Source organism: Cherax quadricarinatus, unplaced genomic scaffold, assembly GCF_038502225.1.
Source record: "Cherax quadricarinatus isolate ZL_2023a unplaced genomic scaffold, ASM3850222v1 Contig4217, whole genome shotgun sequence".
Lineage (NCBI taxonomy): Eukaryota > Metazoa > Arthropoda > Malacostraca > Decapoda > Parastacidae > Cherax > Cherax quadricarinatus.
Window position 1 is genome coordinate 1,911 of NW_027199243.1, and position 24,115 is coordinate 26,025.

The 24,115-nt window shown below is 38.6% G+C and overlaps 1 protein-coding gene across 1 annotated transcript; it reads right to left on the reverse strand.

Annotated features, from left to right (window-relative positions):
- Positions 1-594: 594 nt before the first annotated feature.
- On the reverse strand, positions 595-23,720 carry LOC138852121 (uncharacterized). Its single transcript, XM_070081793.1, has 3 exons — positions 23,646-23,720; positions 14,598-14,727; positions 595-786 (listed from the first exon to the last, which is right to left on the reverse strand). Exons 1-3 carry the CDS (start codon positions 23,654-23,656, stop codon positions 610-612), a joined length of 318 nt encoding a protein of 105 aa, XP_069937894.1. The 5' UTR covers positions 23,657-23,720; the 3' UTR covers positions 595-609.
- Between the last annotated feature and the right edge of the window lie 395 nt (positions 23,721-24,115).

A 24,115-nucleotide genomic window follows, 5' to 3' on the forward strand; every position in this document is an offset into this window, starting at 1 on the left:
AGTCATAACAGTCACTTCAAATAATGAGACAAGCGGTGAACATATTAAACACTGTACTCTTAAGCATTTTTAAACATTTTTTTAACACAGCCATTTCCCACCTAGGCAGGGTGACCTGAAAAAGAAGGAACACTTTCATCATCACTCACTCTATCACTGTCTTGCCAGGGGCATGCCGATGCTACAGTTCAAAAGCTGCAACATATTTCCATCCCTCCTTCATAGTGCAGGCACTGTATTTCCCACCTCCAAGACACAAGTCTGGCTAACCAGTTTCCCTGAATCCCTTCATAAATGTTACTTTGTTCACACTCCAACAGCATGTCAGGTCATATAAAACATTTGCCTCCACTCAATCCTATATAACACTCTCACTCGCACTTGCTGGAAGTCTAAGCCCCTTGCACACAAAACCTCCTTTACCCCATCCCTTCAACTTTTCCTAGGATGACCCCTACCAGCCACAAAATTTTACAATCCATGGAGATTGCCAATAACATCCAGCAAATATCTTAATGTTTTTGATCAAATTATCTTATTCAGAAGTGCTGAAACTAATAAAAAAATTAATAATAATAATAATACTGTAATCCAATTAAACCTGAAAGGTCATACAGCTGCCCACATTATAAAATCACCTTGGAGAGCCATGAGTGAGAGTGAGGCATGGAAAGCATAACCCAGAGAGGGTGCCAGAAACATGCGAGCGGACCTCCAGGTGTAGAGTGGAAGATTGATCTTGCCAAGACTCACCAGCAATTCCAAGATGATTATAGTAACAAACATCTGAAATTATTAAAATAAATTAGTATCTGAGTGCCTCTGCAGACAGTGATTATGTGTGAGTGATGGTGAAAGTAATGAATGATGATGAAAGTTTTGTCTTTCTTTTTGGGACACCCTGCCTCGGTGGAAAACGGCTGAAGTGTTAAAAAGAGAGAGAGAGATTAAATTACTACCTCTTTGGTTTTAAATGGTATGATGATACTGACCAACTGTGGATCGATGAAATCACTCGTAACAAAACGTTTCCTCTAATAAATGTCCTGTACTGTACACAAGTGTTCTTTTCCACACTACTTGTCTGACTCGTGTAAATATACCAGATGCATCAAGAAAGGTTAATTTTGAATTCCCTGGGTACACAGAGTGGTAGAACACTGCAACCACTAGAAATTAAAAAAAAAAAACATACATTAAACTGATTAAATTCTTTTTCAGCATAGCTAAAAAAAAATTGTCTATAGTGTCTCTAAATATCAAATCAAAGTTTATTCTCTATAAGGATTACAATGTGGGGTTTACAGATTTTGGTTATTGTGTGGGTTACATGTAATAAAATACTAATTACAGAGTGGGCCACTAGAATACCTAGCAAGGCTAGGTCTTTTGGGCAAACTTAGATTAATTCTTAACCCTAAATTATTACAAATTGTGGAGTAAGTTGACTAAATACTAAGTGACTAAATACTAGTTTGTGAGTTTAGCAATGTGAATGTTTTTGTTTTGGCACAATACATAGTTTCTATATTGGAGTATCACAGGCAAACTTGTGACTAGTTAGGAATTTTAAGATTAAGATACGTATTTCTGTGCTTATAGTCAAATGGGTGAGCGAGTGAGTGTAAGTGTGAACCACCAGGTGGTTTTTGTGTAGTTAGTATACAGTATACAGCCTCTCCTCACTTAACAATGGAGTTCCATTCCTAAGACCACATTGGTAAACAAATTTGTCGCTAAGTGAGGAGCATACAATAATGGTAGAGAGCTTGTGTCAACCATCTTTGATATTGTTTTAATGTCACCTTTTCACCATTTATAACATTTTTAGTACACATGTATTTTTAAATGTTTATACAGTAGTGTACTGTATATTGTAATAAACAGAACAAAGGAAATCAGCTCTAATATTCATTATTTAGGTATGCATACTGATCAGAGTCCACTGTACATCTGAGTCGTCGGTAAACGAGTACATACGTCGCTAAGTGATGAGAGGCTGTATTAGAATTCTTTCATAATCATAATTTTAACTTCTATTTTCAAAATATTATATGTGCAGAAATGTAGCAAAAAGAACTGAAAAGCCCACAGTATGTGTATGTACAGTATGTAGCAAATACTGTTATAGCAGAAACAATCCTTGGAGGCAGCACAGATGAAAGGTCACATACACACATGAGCAACTAAATCTCTGCGATAAACACACCTTAAGTCAGCAGATAGAGAAGCCAACAAGACTAGAAAACACACTTGACCTTATCTTCACAAATAATGAGGACCTGGTAAGAGACATAACAATATCAAAAACAACTAATTCCTATCACAATCTAATCGAAGTTCTGACTTGCATGCACAAGGGTCCTGATCAGCAGAATGTATGTATCTGTGAAGGTGTCTTCACAAAATACAACTTCAACAACAAGAACATCAACTGGGACCAGGTAAACTATGTCTTAAATGAAACATGCTGGAAAGATATCTTAATTAACATGGATCCAAACCAGTGCCTTGAAAAGATCAACTTCCTGGCAGCTGAAGTAGGTTCTAGGCATATTCCCCTAAGAAAGAAGAAGAGCAGGAGTAAACTGGAGAGAGAAAGACGCTCCCTCTACAGAAGGTGACGAAGAATCACCGAACTCCTCAGGAACGCTAGATTATCTGATACATGGAAAGAAGTGCTGACAAAGAAAGTGGAAAATATCGAACTTAAGTTAAAGGACTCTTACAGAAACCAGGAGAGATGGGAGGAGCTTAAAGCGATTAGTGAAACTGAAAGAAATTCAAAATATTTCTTTTCAGATGCCAAAAACAAGGCAAATACCACATCTAGTATTGGGCCCTTGCTCAGACAGGATGGGACTTACACAGATGCCAACAAGGAAATGAGTGAGATACTGAAATGCCAATATGACTCTGTTTAGTGAGCCACTAATCAGTCTGAAGATTGACAATCCAAGTGATTTCTTCATGAATGAGCCTCAAGACTCTATCAATGTATGCCAGATTTCCGACATTACCCTAACTCCAATAGACTTTGAAAAAGCCATTGACAACATGTCCATGCACTCAGCCCCAGGCCCAGACTCGTGGAACTCTGTGTTCATTTTGAACTGCAAGAACCCCCTTTCATGTGTCCTAAGTACACTATGGAGAAGGAGCTTAGACATGGGTGAAATTCCACAGTCACTTAAAACAATGGATATAGCCCCACTCCATAAAGCTGGCAGCAAAGCATTAGCTAAGAACTATAGACCAATAGCTCTAACGTCCCACATCATAAAAAATCTTTGAAAGAGTGCTAAGAAGCATGATTGCAAACCACCTGGATTCCCAAAAACTGCACAATCCAGGGCAACATGGGTTCAGGGCAGGTCGCTCCTGCCTCTTGCAACTACTGGATCACTATGATATGGTCTTGGATGCACTGGAAGAAAAACAGAATGCAGACGTAATATACACAGACTTTGCAAAAGCGTTTGATAAGTGCTATCATGGCGTAATAGCGCACAAAATATGTGCTAAAGGAATAACTGGCAGTGGGGAGATGGATCTTCAACTTCCTAACCAATCGAACACAAAGAGTAGTGGTCAACAGAGTTAAATTGGAAGCTGCCATAGTGAAAAGCTCTGTTCCACAAGGCACAGTACTCGCCCCCATTCTGTTCCTCATCCTCATATCAGACATAGACAGAGATGTAATCCACAGCACCGTGTCATCCTTTGCAGATGATACTAGGATCTGCATGAGACTGTCATTTACTGAGGACACGGTTAACTTCCAAGAAGATATAAACCAAGTTTTCCAGTGGGCAACAGAAAACAATATGTTGATCAAAGAGGACAAATTCCAACTACTCCGTTATGGAAAACTGGAAGAGATAATAACTACAAACTCTGGCCATACAATAGAGCGAAAAAATAATGTAAGGGACCTGGGAGTGGTAATGTCTGAGGATCTCACTTCCAAGACCACAATAATGCCATATCACAAGTGCAAAGAAAATAATAGGATGGGTAATGAGAACGTTCAAAACAAGAGATGCCAAGCCAATGATGATTCTTTTCAAATCACTTTTTCTCTCTAGGCTTTAATCTGCTGTACATTAATATCTCCATTCAAACCAGGTGAAATAGCAGATCTAGAGAGTGTACAGAGAACCTATACTGTACGTATAAGTTCTATCAAGCACCTCAACTACTGGGAATGCTTGGAAGCACTCGACTTGTACTTGCTGGAACGCAGGAGAGAGAGATATATCATAATCTACACTTGGAAAATCCTAGAAGGACTGGTCCCGAATCTGCACACAGAAATCACTCCCTACGAAAGTAAAAGACTAGGCAGGCGATGCAAAATACTCCCAATTAAAAGTAAGGGCACCATTGGTACACTAAGAAAAAACACGTAAGTGTCTGGGGCCCAAGACTGTTCAACAGCCTCCCACCAATCATAAGATGAATTACCAATAGGCCCCTGGCTGCCTTCAAGAGGAAGCTGGACAGATACTTAAAGTCGGTGCCGGATCAGCCAGGCTGTGATTCATACATTTGACTACGTGCAGCTAGCAGTAACAGCCTGGTTGATCAGGCTGTGATTCATACATTTGACCACGTGCAGCTAGCAGTAACAGCCTGGTTGATCAGGCCTTGATCCACCGGGAGGCCTGGTCGTGGACCAGGCCGCGGGGGCGTTGGTCCCTGGAATACCCTTCAGGTAGACTCCAGGTACCCTAGTTGGACTACAGCCTGCTGTTCTATTTCTGCTTTTTCTTTAGTTATTTCGGCATAACCAACTTCTATTGTAGTAAAACATTCTGGTCCTTTCATTACCTTCTCTAAGTTTTTCCTATTTTCCTTGATATCACAAGTTAGCTGCAACTGTTTATCTAATTTTGCCTTATGCTTTGCTGTCCTTGAATAACTTTCTTCTATAAGTACAGTATGTACTTAAAAAAAAAAAAAATCTCAGTGTACCTTGTCAGTGTGCTCTGCCTCACTAAACTCTATTGTGTAATTCCCACTTATTTACATCATGTGCAACAATTGCACTATTAACCCGTAAACGGTCCAAGCAGATCTACGTTCACATGTGTAGTGCTACAAAAGTAAATCTAAGTATTTTTTACATATTTTCAAATATAACAAAAAAAAAAAAGTAGATCAAAGTTTTTTACACATTTTCAAATGTAGAAAAACAAAAAGAAGATCTACTTTTTTTACATACTTTCAAATGTTGAAAAAACGTATACAGTGGACCCTCGACCAGCGATGGCATCGATTAACAATAAATCCGACCAGCGATACATTTTAGCGCAAAAATTTTGCCTCGACTAGCGCTAAAAAACTCGACTAACACTATTCGTTCCGCGGTCGCTTCCAAGCATACAATCGGAACATTTCATATTATCACAGCCTTTTTAGTGATTGCACCTGCAAAATAAGTCACCATGGGCCCCAAGAAAGCTTCTAGTGCCAACCCTACAGCAAAAAGGGTGAGAATTACTATGGATATGAAGAAAGAGATCATTGCTAAGTATGAAAGTGGAGTGCGTGTGTCTGAGCTGGCCAGGTTGTACACAAAACCCCAATCAACCATCGCTACTATTGTGGCCAAGAAAACGGCAATCAAGGAAGCTGTTCTTGCCAAAGGTGCAACTATGTTTTTGAAACTGAGATCGCAAGTGATAGAAGATGTTGAGAGACTGTTATTGGTGTGGATAAATGAAAAACAGATAGCAGGAAATAGCATCTCTCAAGAGATCTTATGTGAAAAGGCTAGGAAGTTGCATGAGGATTTAATTAGAAAAATGCCAGCAACTAGTGGTGATGTGAGTTTAAGGCCAGCACAGGTTGGTTTGAGAGATTTAAGAATCGTAGTGGCATAACTCGACTCACGAATTCGTAATGACATGATTGCAAACAAACCATACCCCGGCCGGGACTGAACCCGCAATCGTGTCATTATGATTTCGTGAGTCATGTTGACGGCAGTGAAGGGACTCGAGCTAGAGTTCGTCACGGCCACGCTAGCTGGAGATTCGTCTGTAAAAATTTGCATTTGTGGTCACAGTGGTGCCTGTGCTAACCTTCCTATGGTGTAGAAATATACCTAGTTGGACGAATTTTATTGTGGCTAGCTGGTCTAGTGGCTAACGCGACGGGCTGGAGTTTTGAGACTATGACCGCAGGTTCAATCCCGGCCGGGGTATGGTTTGGTTTTTTCGTAGTGGCATACATAGTGTGATAAGGCATGGTGAGGCTGCCAGTTTGGACCAAAAAGCAGCTGAAAAATATGTGCAGGAATTCAAGGAGTACATAGACAGTGAAGAATTGAAACCTGAACAAGTGTTTAATAGTGACACTGACAATGTTGTGAAACACTTTAGGAATGTCATAAAGGAACGGGAGGTACAGGCCTCTATGGACAGATATGTTGTGCGACAGAGGTCCAGTGACTCTCAAGCTGGTCCTAGTGGCATTAAAAGAAGAAGGGAAGTAACCCCAAAAAAGGACTTGCCACCTCAAGTCCTAATGGAAGGGGATTCCAATTCTAAACACTAAGAAGATCAACACTCTCCCCTCCTCCCATCCCATCAATCATCACCAGATCTTCAATAAAGGTAAGTGTCATGTAACTGTGCATGTCTTCTTCAGTTTGTGTGCATTAAAATTAATATTTCATGTGGTAAAAAAATTTTTTTTCAATACTTTGGGGTGTCTTGCACGGATTAATTTGATTTCCATTATTTCTTATTGGGAAAATTAACTTGACTAACGATTATTTCGATTAACGATGAGCTCTCAGGAATGGATTAATATCGCTGGTTGAGGGTCCACTGTATATACGTTTGGACCGTTTACGGGTTAAATAAGTAAAATTTAGCTGTACTCTGGTTTTATATTTGAATGTGACAATAAAAAAAAATCCTCTTGTCACCCTCTACATGATATGCATTCTGTAATGATGCTCTCCCCAAATAAAAACATTATATTTTTTCATAAATTCTTATATGATGCTTTGTTACACAAAAATGCTATGTTAATGTAATCCTAAAATATTATACAGTGGAATCTCAGAATGCAACCTTAATTCATTCCAGAAGGATGTTCAAGTGCCGCTCCGTTTGAGTATCGAACAAGTTCTTCCCAACCAATTTTCTGTTTGATTGGCTGTTGTCGCTAATTTTCATAGGCTCCATGGTGACTTACACTGTATTTATACAAACACAAAAAAAAAAAAAAATGTGCAGAAACACGAAATAGTTTACAGCGAAGTTCTGGCAGGTTGTATTTGTTTGGTCGAGTGCTTAGCTTTGTTCGAGTAGGGAGCTGGTCGTATACCAAGGTTCCACTGTATGTTGTAAAATGCAGCAGTCAAATAAACTAAACTCAATTATACAATGTCCAGTAGTTTTAGGCTGGTGTAAGACTGGCCAAAATGCTCTGCATAACCACCAGGTTTCCACTTAGTTTGTAAAACATTTTTATTTTTTTTATTATCACACTGGCCGATTCCCACCAAGGCAGGGTGGCCCGAAAAAGAAAAACTCTCACCATCATTCACTCCATCACTGTCTTGCCAGAAGGGTGCTTTACACTACAGTTTTTAAACTGCAACATTAACACCCCTCCTTCAGAGTGCAGGCACTGTACTTCCCATCTCCAGGACTCAAGTCCGGCCTGCCGGTTTCCCTGAACCCCTTCATAAATGTTACTTTGCTCACACTCCAACAGCACGTCAAGTATTAAAAACCATTTGTCTCCATTCACTCCTATCAAACACGCTCATGCATGCCTGCTGGAAGTCCAAGCCCCTCGCACACAAAACCTCCTTTACCCCCTCCCTCCAACCTTTCCTAGGCCGACCCCTACCCCGCCTTCCTTCCACTACAGACTGATACACTCTTGAAGTTATTCTGTTTCGCTCCATTCTCTCCACATGTCCGAACCACCTCAACAACCCTTCCTCAGCCCTCTGGACAACAGTTTTGGTAATCCCGCACCTCCTCCTAACTTCCAAACTACGAATTCTCTGCATTATATTCATACCACACATTGCTCTCAGACATGACATCTCCACTGCCTCCAGCCTTCTCCTCGCTGCAACATTCATCACCCATGCTTCACACCCATATAAGAGCGTTGGTAAAACTATACTCTCATACATTCCCCTCTTTGCCTCCAAGGACAAAGTTCTTTGTCTCCACAGACTCCTAAGTGCACCACTCACCCTATTCCCTTTTACATAGCCACTGTATTTTATAACAAATGTATACTGAACTTTCTAGAAATAAACATTTTTAATTCTAACTTTTTTTATTTATGTGTTAGTGGTCAATAATTAGTGGATAATTAGCTAAAGTAATTAATCAAGCAGATTTAAGCACTATCAGTATAAGTTACCTTGTTTTTGCCTAAAGTCAAGTTACAGAACTTTGACTGATTTACTCTAAGTTATTTTATACATGGACTTTAAAAAAAAAAAAAAAAAAAAAAAGCACGATAATTCATCTGCTGTTCTTTCTTTCTTTCAACACACCGGCCGTATCCCACCAAGGCAGGGTGGCCCAAAAGGAAAAACGAAAGTTTCTCCTTTTACATTTAGTAATATATACAGGAGAAGAGGTTACTAGCCCCTTGCTACCGGCATTTTAGTCGCCTCTTACAACACGCATGGCTTACGGAGGAAGAATTCTATTCCACTTCCCCATGGAGATAAGAGGAAATAAGCAAGAATAAGAACTAGAAAGAAAATAGAAGAAAACCCAGAGGGATGTGTGTATATATATATGCTTGTACATGTATGTGTAGTGTGACCTAAGTTAAGTAGAAGTAGCAAGACGTACCTGAAACCTTGCATATTTATGAGACAGAAAAATGGACACCAGCAATCCTACCATCATGTAAAACAATTACAGGCTTTCGTTTTACATTCACTTGGCAGGACGGTAGTAACTCCCTGGGCGGTTGCTGTCTACCAACCTACTACCTAGGTCATCTGCTGTTATTTTACGATAAAGAATATTCATGAAAGATGCCAAATAATTTAGCTCTGGCAATTATAACACTGAGCTAATATATATTTCAGCCAAAAAATACAAAATTTTAAACAGAGCACTTTCAATTTATCAAATTACCTTTGAGGGTTCGTCCCGTAGTTCTACGGCTTGTCCACAGGAATCAAGAATTTAAAACGAAAAATATTTATTTTTCTTATGAAATGGTAGAGAAACATTTTCTGAAGGTAATAAAACAAAAGTACAAAATTTGATGGAAAATTGATGAAATTATACTACTGCAAATTTTGCTACGTTGGCAATATTTATGCATTGGCAATTTTGCCCACTTTGACTCCTATTATAGGCCAATCACATTATTCCAGTCAACCAAATTCTTAGCTATTTCACTAGTATGAATTCTATCTTATCGAAAGAGTACAAGAAACTGCCCAATCAACTATTTCAATTGCCCAATAAAGTGATCAGAAATTGGTAATTTGGCCAATTTCACACAAAGTTCAAAATATTCCAGTTTCAAAATAGGGTCCAGAATAAACAATGCAGGCATTCCAGGCACTAAAATAACATTTCCTTTGTTTATTAGTCATGTTTCCAGGCTTTACACATGAATTTATTAGTCATGTTTCCAGGCTTTACACATGAATTTATTAGTCATGTTTCCAGGCTTTACACATGAATTTATTAGTCATGTTTCCAGGCTTTACACATGAATTTATTAGTCATGTTTCCAGGCTTTACACATGAATTCCATTTTGATTTTTTTTTCACAAAGAATTTTATTCACACCAAAAAAATGCAAGATTTACTGTTATGCAATATTGTAATAATTGTATAAATAATATCAGCATATTCGTGAATGTATGTTAGACCCACCAGTCGATGTGTATTGGATGCTTGATGTCATTTGTTTACTCTTGAACATTGGCAAAACTCAAACATCTCTGCTACTTGGAGCTCAATTTTGAGCTATTTTCAGTACAAAAACCAATCAAAATTATCTCTCTTTCTGTAATATATCTTCAATTCTATCAAATGAGACCAAGAAACCATAAATAAATAGTAAACCGCATATGAAAATACACCACAAAGTTGCTGTTTTAATCCAAAAACACTGTCGCAGTTTTCATCTCATGCATTTTGTGCTGCAGGATTTGTTTTATATGGTGCACATTTACCATGTAGATGCATTCTCTCATAGCTAGGTCCAAATTTACCACTCACAGCTTATTTGAGTGAGGTAGGCTCATGACATAGTACTACGGCACTGACGACTGGCTTCAAAGCCATAGAACTATGGGACGGACCCTCAAAGGGTTAACATAAAATGCAAAGCCATCAGAGACCTTAACCCTCTCACCGTCTCCTACATAGATTTACATTATTGATGCCAGTGTAACTCATGTAGATCAATGTTTTAATCACAGTGCCCTCAACTCTGCTGTAAGCAGTAAATTTTGACCTAGACAGGCTGGTAAACAGCAACCACCCAGGAAGGTACTACTATCCTGCCAAACAAGTGTGAAATAGAAACTTGTAATTGTTTACAAAATGATAGGATTGCTGGTGTCTTTTCTTTGTCTCAAAAACATGCAAGACAATAGGCATGTCTTGCTACTTCTACTTAAATTTAGGTCACATTACACATGCGTGTAAATGTATATGTATACACGCTCATCAGACTTTTCCACTATTTTCTTAATAGATCTTGTTCTTATTTATTTTCCTTTCATCTCCATGGCAAAATAGAAAAGAATCCTTCCTCTGTAAGCCATGCGTGTTACAAAAGGCGACTAAAATGCCAGAAGCAAGGGGCTGGTAACCCCTTCTTCTGTATAAATTACTAAACATAAGAAAAATCTTTATAAAGACCAGTTAGCCAGACTCGAGTCCTGGAGGTGGGAAGTACAGTGCCTGCACTCTAAATGAGAGGTGGGGATATTTGCTTTTTTTAACTGTAGTATTGGCACCCCTCTGGCAAAACACAGATGGAGTGAGAGATGGTGAAAGTGTTTCTTTTATGGGTCATCCTACCTTCGTGAGTGAAGGCCAGTTAAATAAAAAAATAAAAGTGGGCCTGTGCAGTAAGTGTGCAGAGTATTAAAAAAAAACACTTCCTGCCCCATGCAGTACATGATGGGAAAAGCAAACCTCTAACCTTGAAATTTGTTTAAAATAAACTGAGGATTTTTTTATGATGGCTTTTATGGTTTTATTAGCTAATTCTTGATATTAATAAAACAGAAGACATATTACTGAAACAGAGATCAATTCCGTCAGTTTCATGACAGGAAGTAACTTGAAATAGGACAGAAACATTAAATGTTGACTGATTTTTCTGAGAAAGGGTATAAGCCTCCGGTCTGTTTAACAAGTTTTTACTAGGTCTGCCTCAATTACTGGGATGCCCTAAACCATCACTAATCATTCCTAATTATATTGTAGTATCTGAGAAATAGGATAAAACTTTGATAATTGTGTGTTACAATAAATTCAAAATGAAGGGCAAATGTGATATAGGAGAGTCCTGGGGATGTGATCAGTGAACAGAGAATAGGTTGCTTTAGTTGCTGGAATACATAGTGTTCATTCTGGATTCTGTTGTTAAACTGGAATTTGTTGAATTTTGTGTTAAACTGGCCAAATTATTGCCCATTTCTGTTCATTTTATAAAAAGTAGTTCTGATAGTTAAGTGGGTGATTTCATGTATTCAATCACTCCTTGTGTGTGCTCACACTCATCTATATGCTGTTGTAGCTGAGCCACAGCTCCTGGCCCCCAGGTGCATACCTGGAGGTTATTCATGTTATGGAGGTTATGGTTATGGAGGTTATGCATGTGTATACTTACCTATTTGTGGTTGTAGGGGTCGTTTCACAGCTCCTCTATTTCTCTCTCTATTTCTCTCTCTCTCTCTCTCTCTCTCTCTCTCTATATATATATAATATATATATATATATATATATATATATATATATATATATATATATCTATATATATATATATATATATATATATATATATATATATTTCTCTCTCTCTCTATCTCTCTCTCTATTTCTCTCTCTCTATCTCTCTCTATATTTCTCTCTCTCTCTATATCTCTCTCTCTCTATTCCTCTCTCTCTCTATTCCTCTCTCTCTCTCTATTTCTCTCTCTCTCTATTTCTCTCTCTCTCTATTCCTCTCTCTCTCTATTCCTCTTTCTCTCTATTTCTCTCTCTCTCTATTTCTCTCTCTCTATTTCTCTCTCTCTCTATTTCTCTCTCTATTTCTCTCTCTCTCTATTTCTCTCTCTCTATTTCTCTCTCTATTTCTTTCTCTCTCTATTTCTCTCTCTCTCTATTTCTCTCTTTCTCTATTTCTATCTCTCTCTATTTCTCTCTCTCTCTATTTCTCTCTCTCTCTATATCTCTCTCTCTCTCTCTATTTCTCTCTCTCTCTCTCTATTTCTCTCTCTCTCTCTCTCTCTCTCTCTCTCTCTCTCTCTCTCTCTCTCTATTTCTCTCTCTCTCTCTCTCTCTCTATTTCTCTCTCTCTCTATTTCTCTCTCTCTCTCTCTCTCTCTCTCTCTCTATTTCTCTCTCTCTCTCTCTATTTCTCTCTCTCTCTATTTCTCTCTCTCTCTCTCTCTCTCTCTCTCTCTCTCTCTCTCTCTCTCTCTCTCTCTCTCTCTCTCTCTCTATTTCTCTCTCTCTCTATTTCTCTCTCTCTCTATTTCTCTCTCTCTCTATTTCTCTCTCTCTCTATTTCTCTCTCTCTCTATTTCTCTCTCTCTCTATTTCTCTCTCTCTCTATTTCTCTCTCTATTTCTCTCTCTCTCTATCTCTCTCTCTCTCTATTTCTCTCTCTCTCTATTTCTCTCTCTATTTCTCTCTCTCTCTATTTCTCTCTCTATTTCTCTCTCTATTTCTCTCTCTCTCTATTTCTCTCTCTCTCTATTTCTCTCTCTCTCTATTTCTCTCTCTCTCTATTTCTCTCTCTCTCTATTTCTCTCTCTCTCTATTTCTCTCTCTCTCTATTTCTCTCTCTCTCTATTTCTCTCTCTCTCTATTTCTCTCTCTCTCTATTTCTCTCTCTATTTCTCTCTCTCTCTATTTCTCTCTCTCTCTATTTCTCTCTCTCTCTATTTCTCTCTCTCTCTATTTCTCTCTCTCTCTCTCTATTTCTCTCTCTCTCTCTCTCTATTTCTCTCTCTCTCTCTATTTCTCTCTCTCTCTCTCTCTCTATTTCTCTCTCTCTCTCTCTCTATTTCTCTCTCTCTCTCTCTCTATTTCTCTCTCTCTATCTCTATTTTTCTCTCTCTCTCTATTTCTCTCTCTCTCTATTTCTCTCTCTCTCTATTTCTCTCTCTCTATTTCTCTCTCTTTCTCTCTCTATTTCTCTCTCTCTCTATTTCTCTCTCTCTCTATTTCTCTCTCTCTCTATTTCTCTCTCTATTTCTCTCTCTCTCTATTTCTCTCTCTATTTCTCTCTCTCTCTATTTCTCTCTCTCTCTATTTCTCTCTCTATTTCTCTATTTCTCTCTCTCTATTTCTCTCTCTCTCTATTTCTCTCTCTCTCTATTTCTCTCTCTCTATTTCTCTCTCTCTATTTCTCTCTCTTTCTCTCTCTTTCTCTCTATTTCTCTCTCTATTTCTCTCTATTTCTCTCTCTCTATTTCTCTCTCTCTATTTCTCTCTCTCTATTTCTCTCTCTCTCTCTCTCTATTTCTCTCTATTTCTCTCTCTCTCTCTATTTCTCTCTCTCTCTCTATTTCTCTCTCTCTCTCTCTATTTCTCTCTATTTCTCTCTCTATTTCTCTCTCTCTCTATTTCTCTCTCTCTCTATTTCTCTCTATTTCTCTCTATTTCTCTTTCTCTATTTCTCTTTCTCTATTTCTCTTTCTCTATTTCTCTTTCTCTATTTCTATTTCTCTTTCTCTCTTTCTCTATTTCTCTCTTTCTCTATTTCTCTATTTCTCTATTTCTCTATTTCCCTCTCTCTCTATTTCCCTCTCTCTCTATTTCCCTCTCTCTCTATTTCCCTCTCTCTCTATTTCCCTCTCTCTCTATTTCCCTCTCTCTTTCCCTCTCTCTCTATTTCCCTCTCTCTCTATTTCCCTCTCTCTCTATTTCCCTCTCTCTCTATTTCCCTCTCTCTCTATTTCCCTCTCTCTCTATTTCCCTCTCTCTCTATTTCCCTCTCTCTCTATTTCCCTCTCTCTCTATTTCTCTTTCTCTATTTCTCTTTCTCTATTTCTCTTTCTCTATTTCTCTCTCTCTATTTCTCTCTCTCTATTTCTCTCTCTCTATTTCTCTCTCTCTATTTCTCTATTTCCCTCTCTCTCAATTTCCCTCTCTCTATTTCCCTCTCTCTATTTCCCTCTCTCTCTATTTCCCTCTCTCTCTATTTCCCTCTCTCTCTATTTCCCTCTCTCTCTCCGTCTTTCCCTGCATACACTCACCTGTATGTGATTGCAGGAGATGAGTCAAAGCTCTTGGCCCTGTGTACATGTGTGCACACATGCATGTACTCACCTGTGTGTGTTTGCAGCAGAGTACTAAGAAACAAACTTCTTCTAGGTGCAAACCTACCTGGCACGCCATGATGAAAAAAGGGAATGGAAATTCATAGGAGTTGATGACACCTTTATTGAGGAAAGCCATGGAGGCCGAGCACACCCCATAGAAGATCGCTGCCACGAACCCCTGGCCCTCAGTCCCCCTGTGGGAACAGCAAATGCTAAAGTACTTGCACAGATGTAAACTCATAATACAAGAATAACAGGCAGACTATTAAAAAATAAGGCAAAACAAAGGCACTAAGGAAAGTGATTTAAAAATCATCCAATTAATTTTCTTTTATATTTTTTTTGTGGGGTGGAAAACCTAGTTCCAGTATATCAGTTGGTGCTTAACCACAGCGCTGGTCATCATATGACAACTTATGTCAGGAAATGCTTTCCTGATGAAGGAAACATCATCACTACCTTGGGCCCCGTGGCCTGGTGGCTAAAGCTCTCGCTTCACACGGCGAGGGTCTGGGTTCAATTTCCAGCCAAGGTAGAAACATTGGGTGTGTTTCTTTACACCGGTTGTCTATGTTCACCCATCAGTAAGATGGGTACCTGGAAGTTAGTCGACTGGTTTGGGTCACATCCTGGGACAAAACTGACCTAATTTGCCCGAAATGCTCTGTATAACAAGCAGCTTTCTTTGTAGTAGTATGTCACTGATGTCAGCTAGGCCTGTATACTTTGTACATGTACTTGTAGTAAATAAAGATATTACGTGTATATTACAGTGGACCCTCGACTAACGCTATTAATCCGTTCCTGAGAGCTCATCGTTAGTCAAGTTAATTTTCCCCATAAGAAATAATGGAAATCAAATTAATCTGTGCAAGACACCCAAAAGCATTGAAAAAAAAAATTTTAACATATGAAATATTAATTTTAATACACATAAACTGAAGAAGACATGCACAGTTACATGACACTTACCTTTATTGAAGATCTGGTGATGATTGATGGGATGGGAAGAGGGGAGTGTGTTGATGGTCTTAGTGTTCAGAAGGGGAATCCCCTTCCATTAGGACTTGAGGTGGCAAGTCCTTTTTTGGGGCTACTTCCCTTCTTCTTTTAATGCCACTAGGACCAGCTTGAGAGTCACTGGACCTCTGTCGCACAACATATCTGCCCATAGAGGCCTGTACCTCCCGTTCCTTTATGACATTCCTAAAGTGTTTCACAACATTGTCAGTGTCACCATTAAACACTTGTTCAGGTTTCAGTCCTTCACTGTCTATGTACTCCTTGAATTCCTGCACATATTTTTCAGCTGCTTTTGGGTCCAAACTGGCAGCCTCACCATGCCTTATCACACTATGTATGCCACTACGATTCTTAAATCTCTCAAACCAACCTTTGCTGGCCTTAAATTCACTCACATCACCACTAGTTGCTGGCATTTTTCTAATTAAATCGTCATGCAACTTCCTAGCCTTTTCACATATGATCGCTTGAGAGATGCTATCTCCTGCAATCTGTTTTTCGTTTATCCATACCAATAACAGTCTCTCAACATCTTCTATCATTTGCAATCTCAGTTTCGAAAACATAGTTGCACCTTTGGCAAGAACAGCTTCCTTGATTGCCGTTTTCTTGGCCACAATAGTAGCGATGGTTGATTGGGGTTTTGTGTACAGCCTGGCCAGCTCGGAGACATGCACTCCACTTTCATACTTAGCAATGATCTCTTTCTTCATATCCATAGTAATTCTCACCCTTTTTGCTGTAGGGTTGGCACTAGAAGCTTTCTTGGGGCCCATGGTGACTTATTTTGCAGGTGCAATCACTAAAAAGGCTGTGATAATATGAAATGTTCCGATTGTATGCTTGGAAGCGACCACGGTGGCTGGCTGGCTTGTAAACACTGGCGAGACGTGGACGCGTCTCAGACGGAACGAATAGTGTTGGTCGAGTTTTTTAGCGCTAATCGAGGCAAAATTTTTGCGATAAAATGTATCGCTAGTCAGATTTATCGTTAATCGATGCCATCGCTGGTCGAGGGTCCACTGTATTATTATGTATATTATACCCAGAATACGTAACTATGAGTTTTATTGGATTTACAACTCTCTTGTAAACAGGAACTGATTAAAGCTCTTACTTTAGTGAAATGCTGTCCAGAAAAAGCTTATTTTGTTAAGTACCTTTGTTATACCCCTCATAACACAGCCAAGTGTCAGCAGGAAGGGGACAAATAAAAAGAGGGGTAGAAGCAACAATATAAGGAAGAAGGTAAAACAGATGATTCAGAAGGGAGGGAGCAAATATAAGTATAGGCTAACAATATAAAGTAATTATAATTAAAATAATTAAAGAAAGAAGGCCAGGAGTACAGATAAGCAAGAGAACACAACTATGGAGGTCAAAAAAAAAGTACTGTAGTAGTACATACAAGAGCTATGTTTCCAATATCTCAAGTTGTATATCCTCTGGTACACTGTATGGACATAATGTTAATCAATACATGCTGTACAGTGCAGCATCTAACAGAATTCCTACACAAACAAAGGTTTTTCTTCACATTAAATATTGAGCTGTATTCTACTCACTACTCAGCTTACAATGTACTATACCATATTAAAAATTAAATATATGAATCATACACTAGATGTGTATTTTGTAAAAAGTATTATTTTTTTATATATAAAAAATATCAGCATATATAAAACTATTCTAAGAACTTACAGGAATGTAAGTTTAGTAAATCTTTTAGTCATTGCTGTTTTAAGCAATGAGAACATATGCAACATTACTGGAAGATTATTATATTCACAAAATGCTAAAATTAATGGAAGAACATACCAAAAACATAAAAAATATTATATGAGAATCATAACAAAACTATTTCTGCCATGTGGGACATCAATCACTCAGGGTTTGAGCCTAGACTACTGTGAGGTGTGACTCCCCACTCTGAGGTCCCTGGCTTGAGCATACCTGTTCATTTTTAAAATGAGTACTGTACAATGCTTTGTAATTTATTTCCTTTATCTCCCACCTCCCTGACCTCTACAACCTATTCCCTGACTACTGGAGTTTACCTGGAGAGGGTTTTGGGGGTCAACACTCCCGCAGCTAGGTCTGAGACCAGGCCAAGTGGTGGATCAGGGACTGATCAATCAGGCTGTTACTGCTGGCCATGCCCAAACTGATGTATGAAGCACAGCCTAGTTGGTCAGGTACTGACTGTAGGTGCCTGTCCAGTGCCTTCTTGAAGACAGCCAGGAGCCTATTGGTAATCCCCTTTATGTATGCTGGGAGGCAGTTGAACAGTCTTGGGCCCGAGACACTTACTGTGTTGTCTCTCAGTGTACTCGTGGAGCCCCTGCTTTTCATTAGGGGAATGTTGCATCTCCTGCTGTGTCTTTTTCTTTCACAGGGAGTGATTTTCGTGTGCAAGTTTGGTACTAATCCCTCTAGAATTTTCCAAGTGTATATTATCATGTATCTCTCGCCTGTGCTCCAGGGAAAACTGATCAAGGGCCTTCAACCATTCCCAGTAATTTAGGTGCTTTATCATGCTTATGTGTGCCATGAAAGTTCTTTGTACACTCTCCAGGTCAGCAATTTCCCCTCCCTTGAAGGGGGAAGTAGTGTACAGCAGTATTCCAGCCTAGAGAGAACAAGCAATTTGAAGAGAATCATCATGGGCTTAGCATCCCTAGTTTTGAAGGTTTTCATTATCCATCCTATCATTTTCCTAGCAGATGCAGTAGAAACATTGTTGTGGTCTTCGAAGGCGAGATCCTCTGACATTATCACTCTCAGGTCCTTCACATTACATTTTCGCTTTATTGTATGGTTAGAATTTGTCGTATACCCTGATACAGTTTTAATTTCCTCGAGTTTTCCATATCTGAGTAGTTGAAATTTTTCTTCATTGAACTTCATATTGTTTTGAGTGGCCCCATTTTAAGATTTGGTTTATGTCCGCTTGGAGTCTTGCGGTGTCTTCGATGGAGGTCATTGTCATGGCAATCAGGGTGTCATCTGCAAAGGCAGACACAGAGCTATGGCTTACAACTCTGTCAGATATGATGATGAGGAACAGAACGGGAGCCAGTACTGTGCCTTGTGGAACATAGCTTTTCACCATAGCTGCCTCAGACTTTATTCTGTTTACTATTACTCTTTGTGTTCTATTTGTCAGGAAGTTATAGATCCATCTACCAGCTTTTCCTGTTATTCTTTTATCACGCATTTTATGCGTTATTACACCATGGTCACACTTGTTGAAAGCTTTTGGGAAATCTGTGTATACATCTTATTTTGTCTATCCTCTTCAGCATCCAGAATTTTGTCATAGTGATCCAGTAGCTAGAACATTCAAGAGTGACCTGCTCTAAACCCATGTTGCCCTGGGTTGTGTAAATGATGGGTATCTAGGTGGTTGGCAATCTTGCTTCTTAGAACCCTTTCAAAGATTTTTAGGATGTGGGATGTTAGTACTATTGGTCTGTAATTCTTTGCACTTGCTTTACTGCCACCTTTGAAGAGTGGGGCTATGTCTGTTGTTTTTAGTTAGTGTGGGATGATCTCTGTGTCCATGTTCCTTCTCCACAGAATGGTGAAGGCACGCAACAGGGGCTTCTTGCAGTTCTTGATGAACATGGAGTTTCACGAGTCTGGGCCTGGGGCAGAGTGAATGGGCATGTCATTTATTACCTTTTCAAAGTCTAGTGGTGTTAGGATAATATCTGAGATTTTTGAGATGACCAAATTTTGGATCTCATTCATACAGAATTCATTTGGATTGTCAACCCTTAGTGGGCAGTGGCTCGCTGAACACCGAGTCGTATTGGCTGTCATCTGCATATATCCCATCTCATCTAAGCAGGGGCCCAATGCTAGATGTTGTTTTTTCCTTAGATTTGGCATAAGAGAAGAAGTATTTTGCTTTTTTTTCAGCTTCCTTTATGGCTTTTAGTTCCTCTAGTGATTCTTGTCTCCTGTATGATTCCTTCAGCTTAAGTTTGATATTTGCTATTTCATTAACCAGTGCCTCCCTTCGTACTTCAGATATATTGGCCCCTCTCAGCAGCTCTGTGACTCTTTGCCTTTGTCTGTATAAGGAGTGTCTTTCTCTTTCTAGTTTACATCTTCTCTTTCCTTTTCTTAATGAAATGTCCCTTGAGCAGATCTCAAGAACCACAGAGTTTATTTTTTCTAGGCAAAGGTTCGGATCTGTGTTGTTTACGATATCTTCCCAGCTTATTTCATTTAGGCCATGGTTGACTTGTTCCCATTGTATGTTTTTGTTACTGAAATTGAATTTTGTGAAGACACCCCATGACTGATCACATTTTTCTGGTCAGGAGCCCTGTGCATACATGTCAGTACCTCCATGATGTTGTGATCTGAGTTTATTGTCTTTGATATGGTTATATTATGTATCAGATTGTCATTAGTGAAGAGGAGGTCCCGCATATTTTCTAGTTTTGTAGGCTCTAATATTTGCTGGTTTAAGGTGAATTTGGTGCAGAGATTTAATAGCTCATGTGTGTGTGAATTTTCATCTGAGGTGCCTCCTGGGGTGATCTCTCCTAAAATATCATTTGCTACACTCCATTTTAGGTGTCTCAAGTTGAAATCTCTTAGTAGCAAGATGTTTGGGGCAGGAGTTGGGAGATTTTGCAGACAGTGGTTAATTTTCACAAGCTGCTCCCGGAAATGCTGGGAAGTTGCATCTGGAGGCTTGTATACAACCACAATGACAAGGTTTGGGTTCTCAATCTTTACTGCCAACACTTCAACTACATCATGTGAGGTGTTTAGTAGTTCTGAACAAATGAGCAACTGTGATGTACAGGCCAACCCCCCCCCCCCTTGTTGCCTGTTTAGTCTGTTGCATCTGAATAGTTTATGACTTGGGATCCAGATTTCATTGTCAAAATGATCCTTTGTGTGGGTCTCTGTGAATGCTGCAAACATTGCATTTGACTCTGTGAGCAGTCCCTTGATGTAAGGGATTTTGTTTGCTGATGGCTATAGATCCTGTATGTTTGCAAAGACAAATGTCGTTATATTGGTGGAATTTACGGGGGGGGGGGGTTATTTGCTGGCTCTAAAGCCTTTGTTCTGGAGTGGAGGCTAATGACTGTGCCTACCTACACCAGCACATTTTACAAGCTAAAATATACAATGTATGTTTTTGCTGCAGTATTTGCAATAAATAAAAATATCAATAGCCTTACCATATATTATTATATAGTATTAAACAATCATACAGATGTTTTACAAAGATAAATATACATGCATAACTCAAACAAGACAAATGTAGTCATATAACAAATGCTAGCCATACAAAAACAAGCTAACAAAATTTATTACAAAATAAAAAACAGAAAATAGTCAGCTGAGGATGGCACTTGAAAGACAGATAACTACTCCACTACAAAGCATAAAAAAATTGATTTCTTTAGAACTTCATACAAATTACAAAACAAATATCAGTAAGAACAATACTCTTAGTGAACAAAAGCCAAACTGCATTTTACAAGCCCACACAGTAAAGTGAAGTCAGTACACAGTGATGATAGCAGAGATGGGATTTACATCATAAATGTGACAGATGATCTAAGCAACATGCAAAAGTGGCACAAGTGCACATGAGAAGTGCTAAACTCGCAGGTGTCATACTGCGCCTGGGGAATGGGAGGCAATCACAGTTGATACAAGGGGATATAGTGTCAATTCCTTTGATCAACAGTCCTTCACCAGCATCAAGATGCCCCCTTGAAGGGTAGGCACCGAGAAATTTTAGTAAGAATATGGCAAAGTGCAATAGTATGCCATTCATTTAATTTTTTATCTATATTGCGAGTAAATAAAGACTGGCATACATGGAGACCTAATGTTAAAAATGCAATTTTGCATATAAACATAAAAGCTACATTCCAAGCTACATTCACTGATAAAAATTTAAGCCTGGCAAAGACATTATTTAAAGTAAAAGGACACAAGTGCAACTAATGTGACATTTTATTGTGGCAACGTTTTGCTCTCCAGATTTGTCAAGCCGATACAAACAGTATATGGACACAGAGGGTATATAAAGGCTCAGAGTGAGGTGCAATACTAGTGAGGTACCATTTCGATGTTCGGTGGTGGCGGCGGCAGCGGCAGCCTATATTTGTCCAACCTATTTTTGTTACCCAAGTAATAGCTTTTATATTCTTTTACTCATGTACGAATTAATTACTCTACCATATTGTATTACTACTACTACTACAACTTTTGTCTCTACTACTACTACTATCACTAGTGAACATCGAAATGGTACCTCACTAGTATTGCACCTCACTGAGCCTTTATATACCCTCTGTGTCCATATAATGTTTGTATCGGCTTGACAAAGCTCCTGGAGAGCGAAACGTTTCCACAATAAAATGTCACATTAGTTGCACTTGTGTCCTTTTACTTTACATATTGTCGGTAATTCTACCAACATTATTACAAAGACATTATTCATGAAATCCATATACAGGTTGACCATCATTAATCCAGCATCATTGCGACATGTAGGGTGCCGGATTAGTCATTCTGCCGGATTACAGAGTGGTTAGGTTAGAATACACTTAACCCAACAGCAATATTTACTCATAGACGATTTCACCCACTTTATGCCCTATTTTTCTCTCATTCCATTGTTCCAGTCGACCAGACTCATAGGTATTTCGCCAGTATTCCTTCTATTTTGTCAACTGAGTACAAGAAACCACCTATTTATCTATTTTAACTACCAAATAAAGTGGTCAGAAATTGGTAATTTGGCCAATATCACACAAATATCAAGAGGTGCCAATTTCAAAATAGGGTCCAGAATAAACAATGCAGAAAGTCATGGCATTAAAATAACATTTTCTTTGTTCATTAGTCTCATCTCAAGGCCCCTCTAATGTTACACTACACCTGCTTTCCATTTTGAACTTTTATTCATACAAAAAAAATAGAGAATTTACTGTTATTCAGACTACTGCATTATTGTAATATTTGTATAAATACATGTAATGTCAATCCATTCATGACTACATATTAGACTGGCCAGTTGGACACATATTGGATGATGCCATTTGTTTACTACTGAACATCAGCAAAATTCGAACATTTCTGCTAATTTGTGCTCAATTTTAAGGTACTTTCCATTGTGAAACTAATCAAAATCATATCTGTTTCTGTAACATATCTTCCATTCTATCAAATGAGACCAGAAAAACATGAATACTACCATAAAAAACACTTGAAAATGCACCGCAAATTTGCTGTTTTACACCAAAGAAGCAGGTTTCTTTCTCACTGTGCACTGCGTGCTGCAGGATTTTTTTTATATAGTGCACATTTACCACACAGACCTATTCTCTCATATGTAGGCCCAAATTTACCAGTCACAACTTATCTGAGTGAGCTGAGCTCATGGCGACTGACAGTGGCTTCAAAGCCACCTTGTCTTTTATGGACAACATACGGTGTATGTGCTTTGCACAACGAGAAGCATTTCTTTCATTTGTTGAAACCATGGCTAGGGCTAAAAGTGAGCAGGTTATAAAAATAAATAGAGAAAAAGAAATTGGAATGAATTATGTAGCAAGTAGCGCCACCAAACAGTAACGGCAGGTTGGTGTGGCAACCCCGGAAATATGAAATTATGTTAGTCAAAATTAGTGCTGGATTACTGATGGAATTGGATTACTGACTGCCTGATTAGTGATGGTCAACCTGTATTTGAATAATGGAGTGACTGAGATTCAAATCTGTGGTCTGGGATTACCAGCCAATCATCTTCGTCTATTGCACCACTGAGAGTCAAAGCTTTTCAAAAACGAATCATGGACAGCCACCAACTGTTACCCAATCACAGATTTTCATAGAGAAACCCCCTGACGTGATGCTGAGGTTCAAATCCTGATCACTCCACTGAATTGTTATATTCAATGATTACAAATTTTCAACACGAATAAATCTATGACATTTGCATAGCCACATCACCGTACTATCACTGTACAATAAGCGTGAAATTTAGATAAATCTAGATAAATCAGCAACACACACCACCCATAATTGCATTAGTACTCACATTAGTGCCATGATGATATACACACCCTCACTATTACACTAAAGGCCTGGAAAAAAATTAAGAAATGCTGTTGATTTTTGTAATATTTATAAAGTACTAAAGCTTCTTGGTTATTCAGCACTCTGAACACAAAAAATTGTCATTACCAATTTTCTGCTGTCCTTAGCAATTTGCTGCTGTAATTATCAATGTCCTGCTATCCTTAAAACTTTGCTGCTATCTTAAACAATTTATGGCACTTACTGTACTAAATAATTTAGTACCACTATCCTTAACAATTTGCTGCTGGTTCAGCATACACGAGAGACTTGTACTGCTGGTTCCTGGTTCCACAAAAACGTGCCGCATTCACTGTTAAGATTGAGAGGCTACTACAGGTATCTTATTCTATACAATAAATAAGCTTTTTTTTAGGCCTCGTACATCATTTTATACATCTGCAAAGTTTTACATAATACATTATGCAGAAT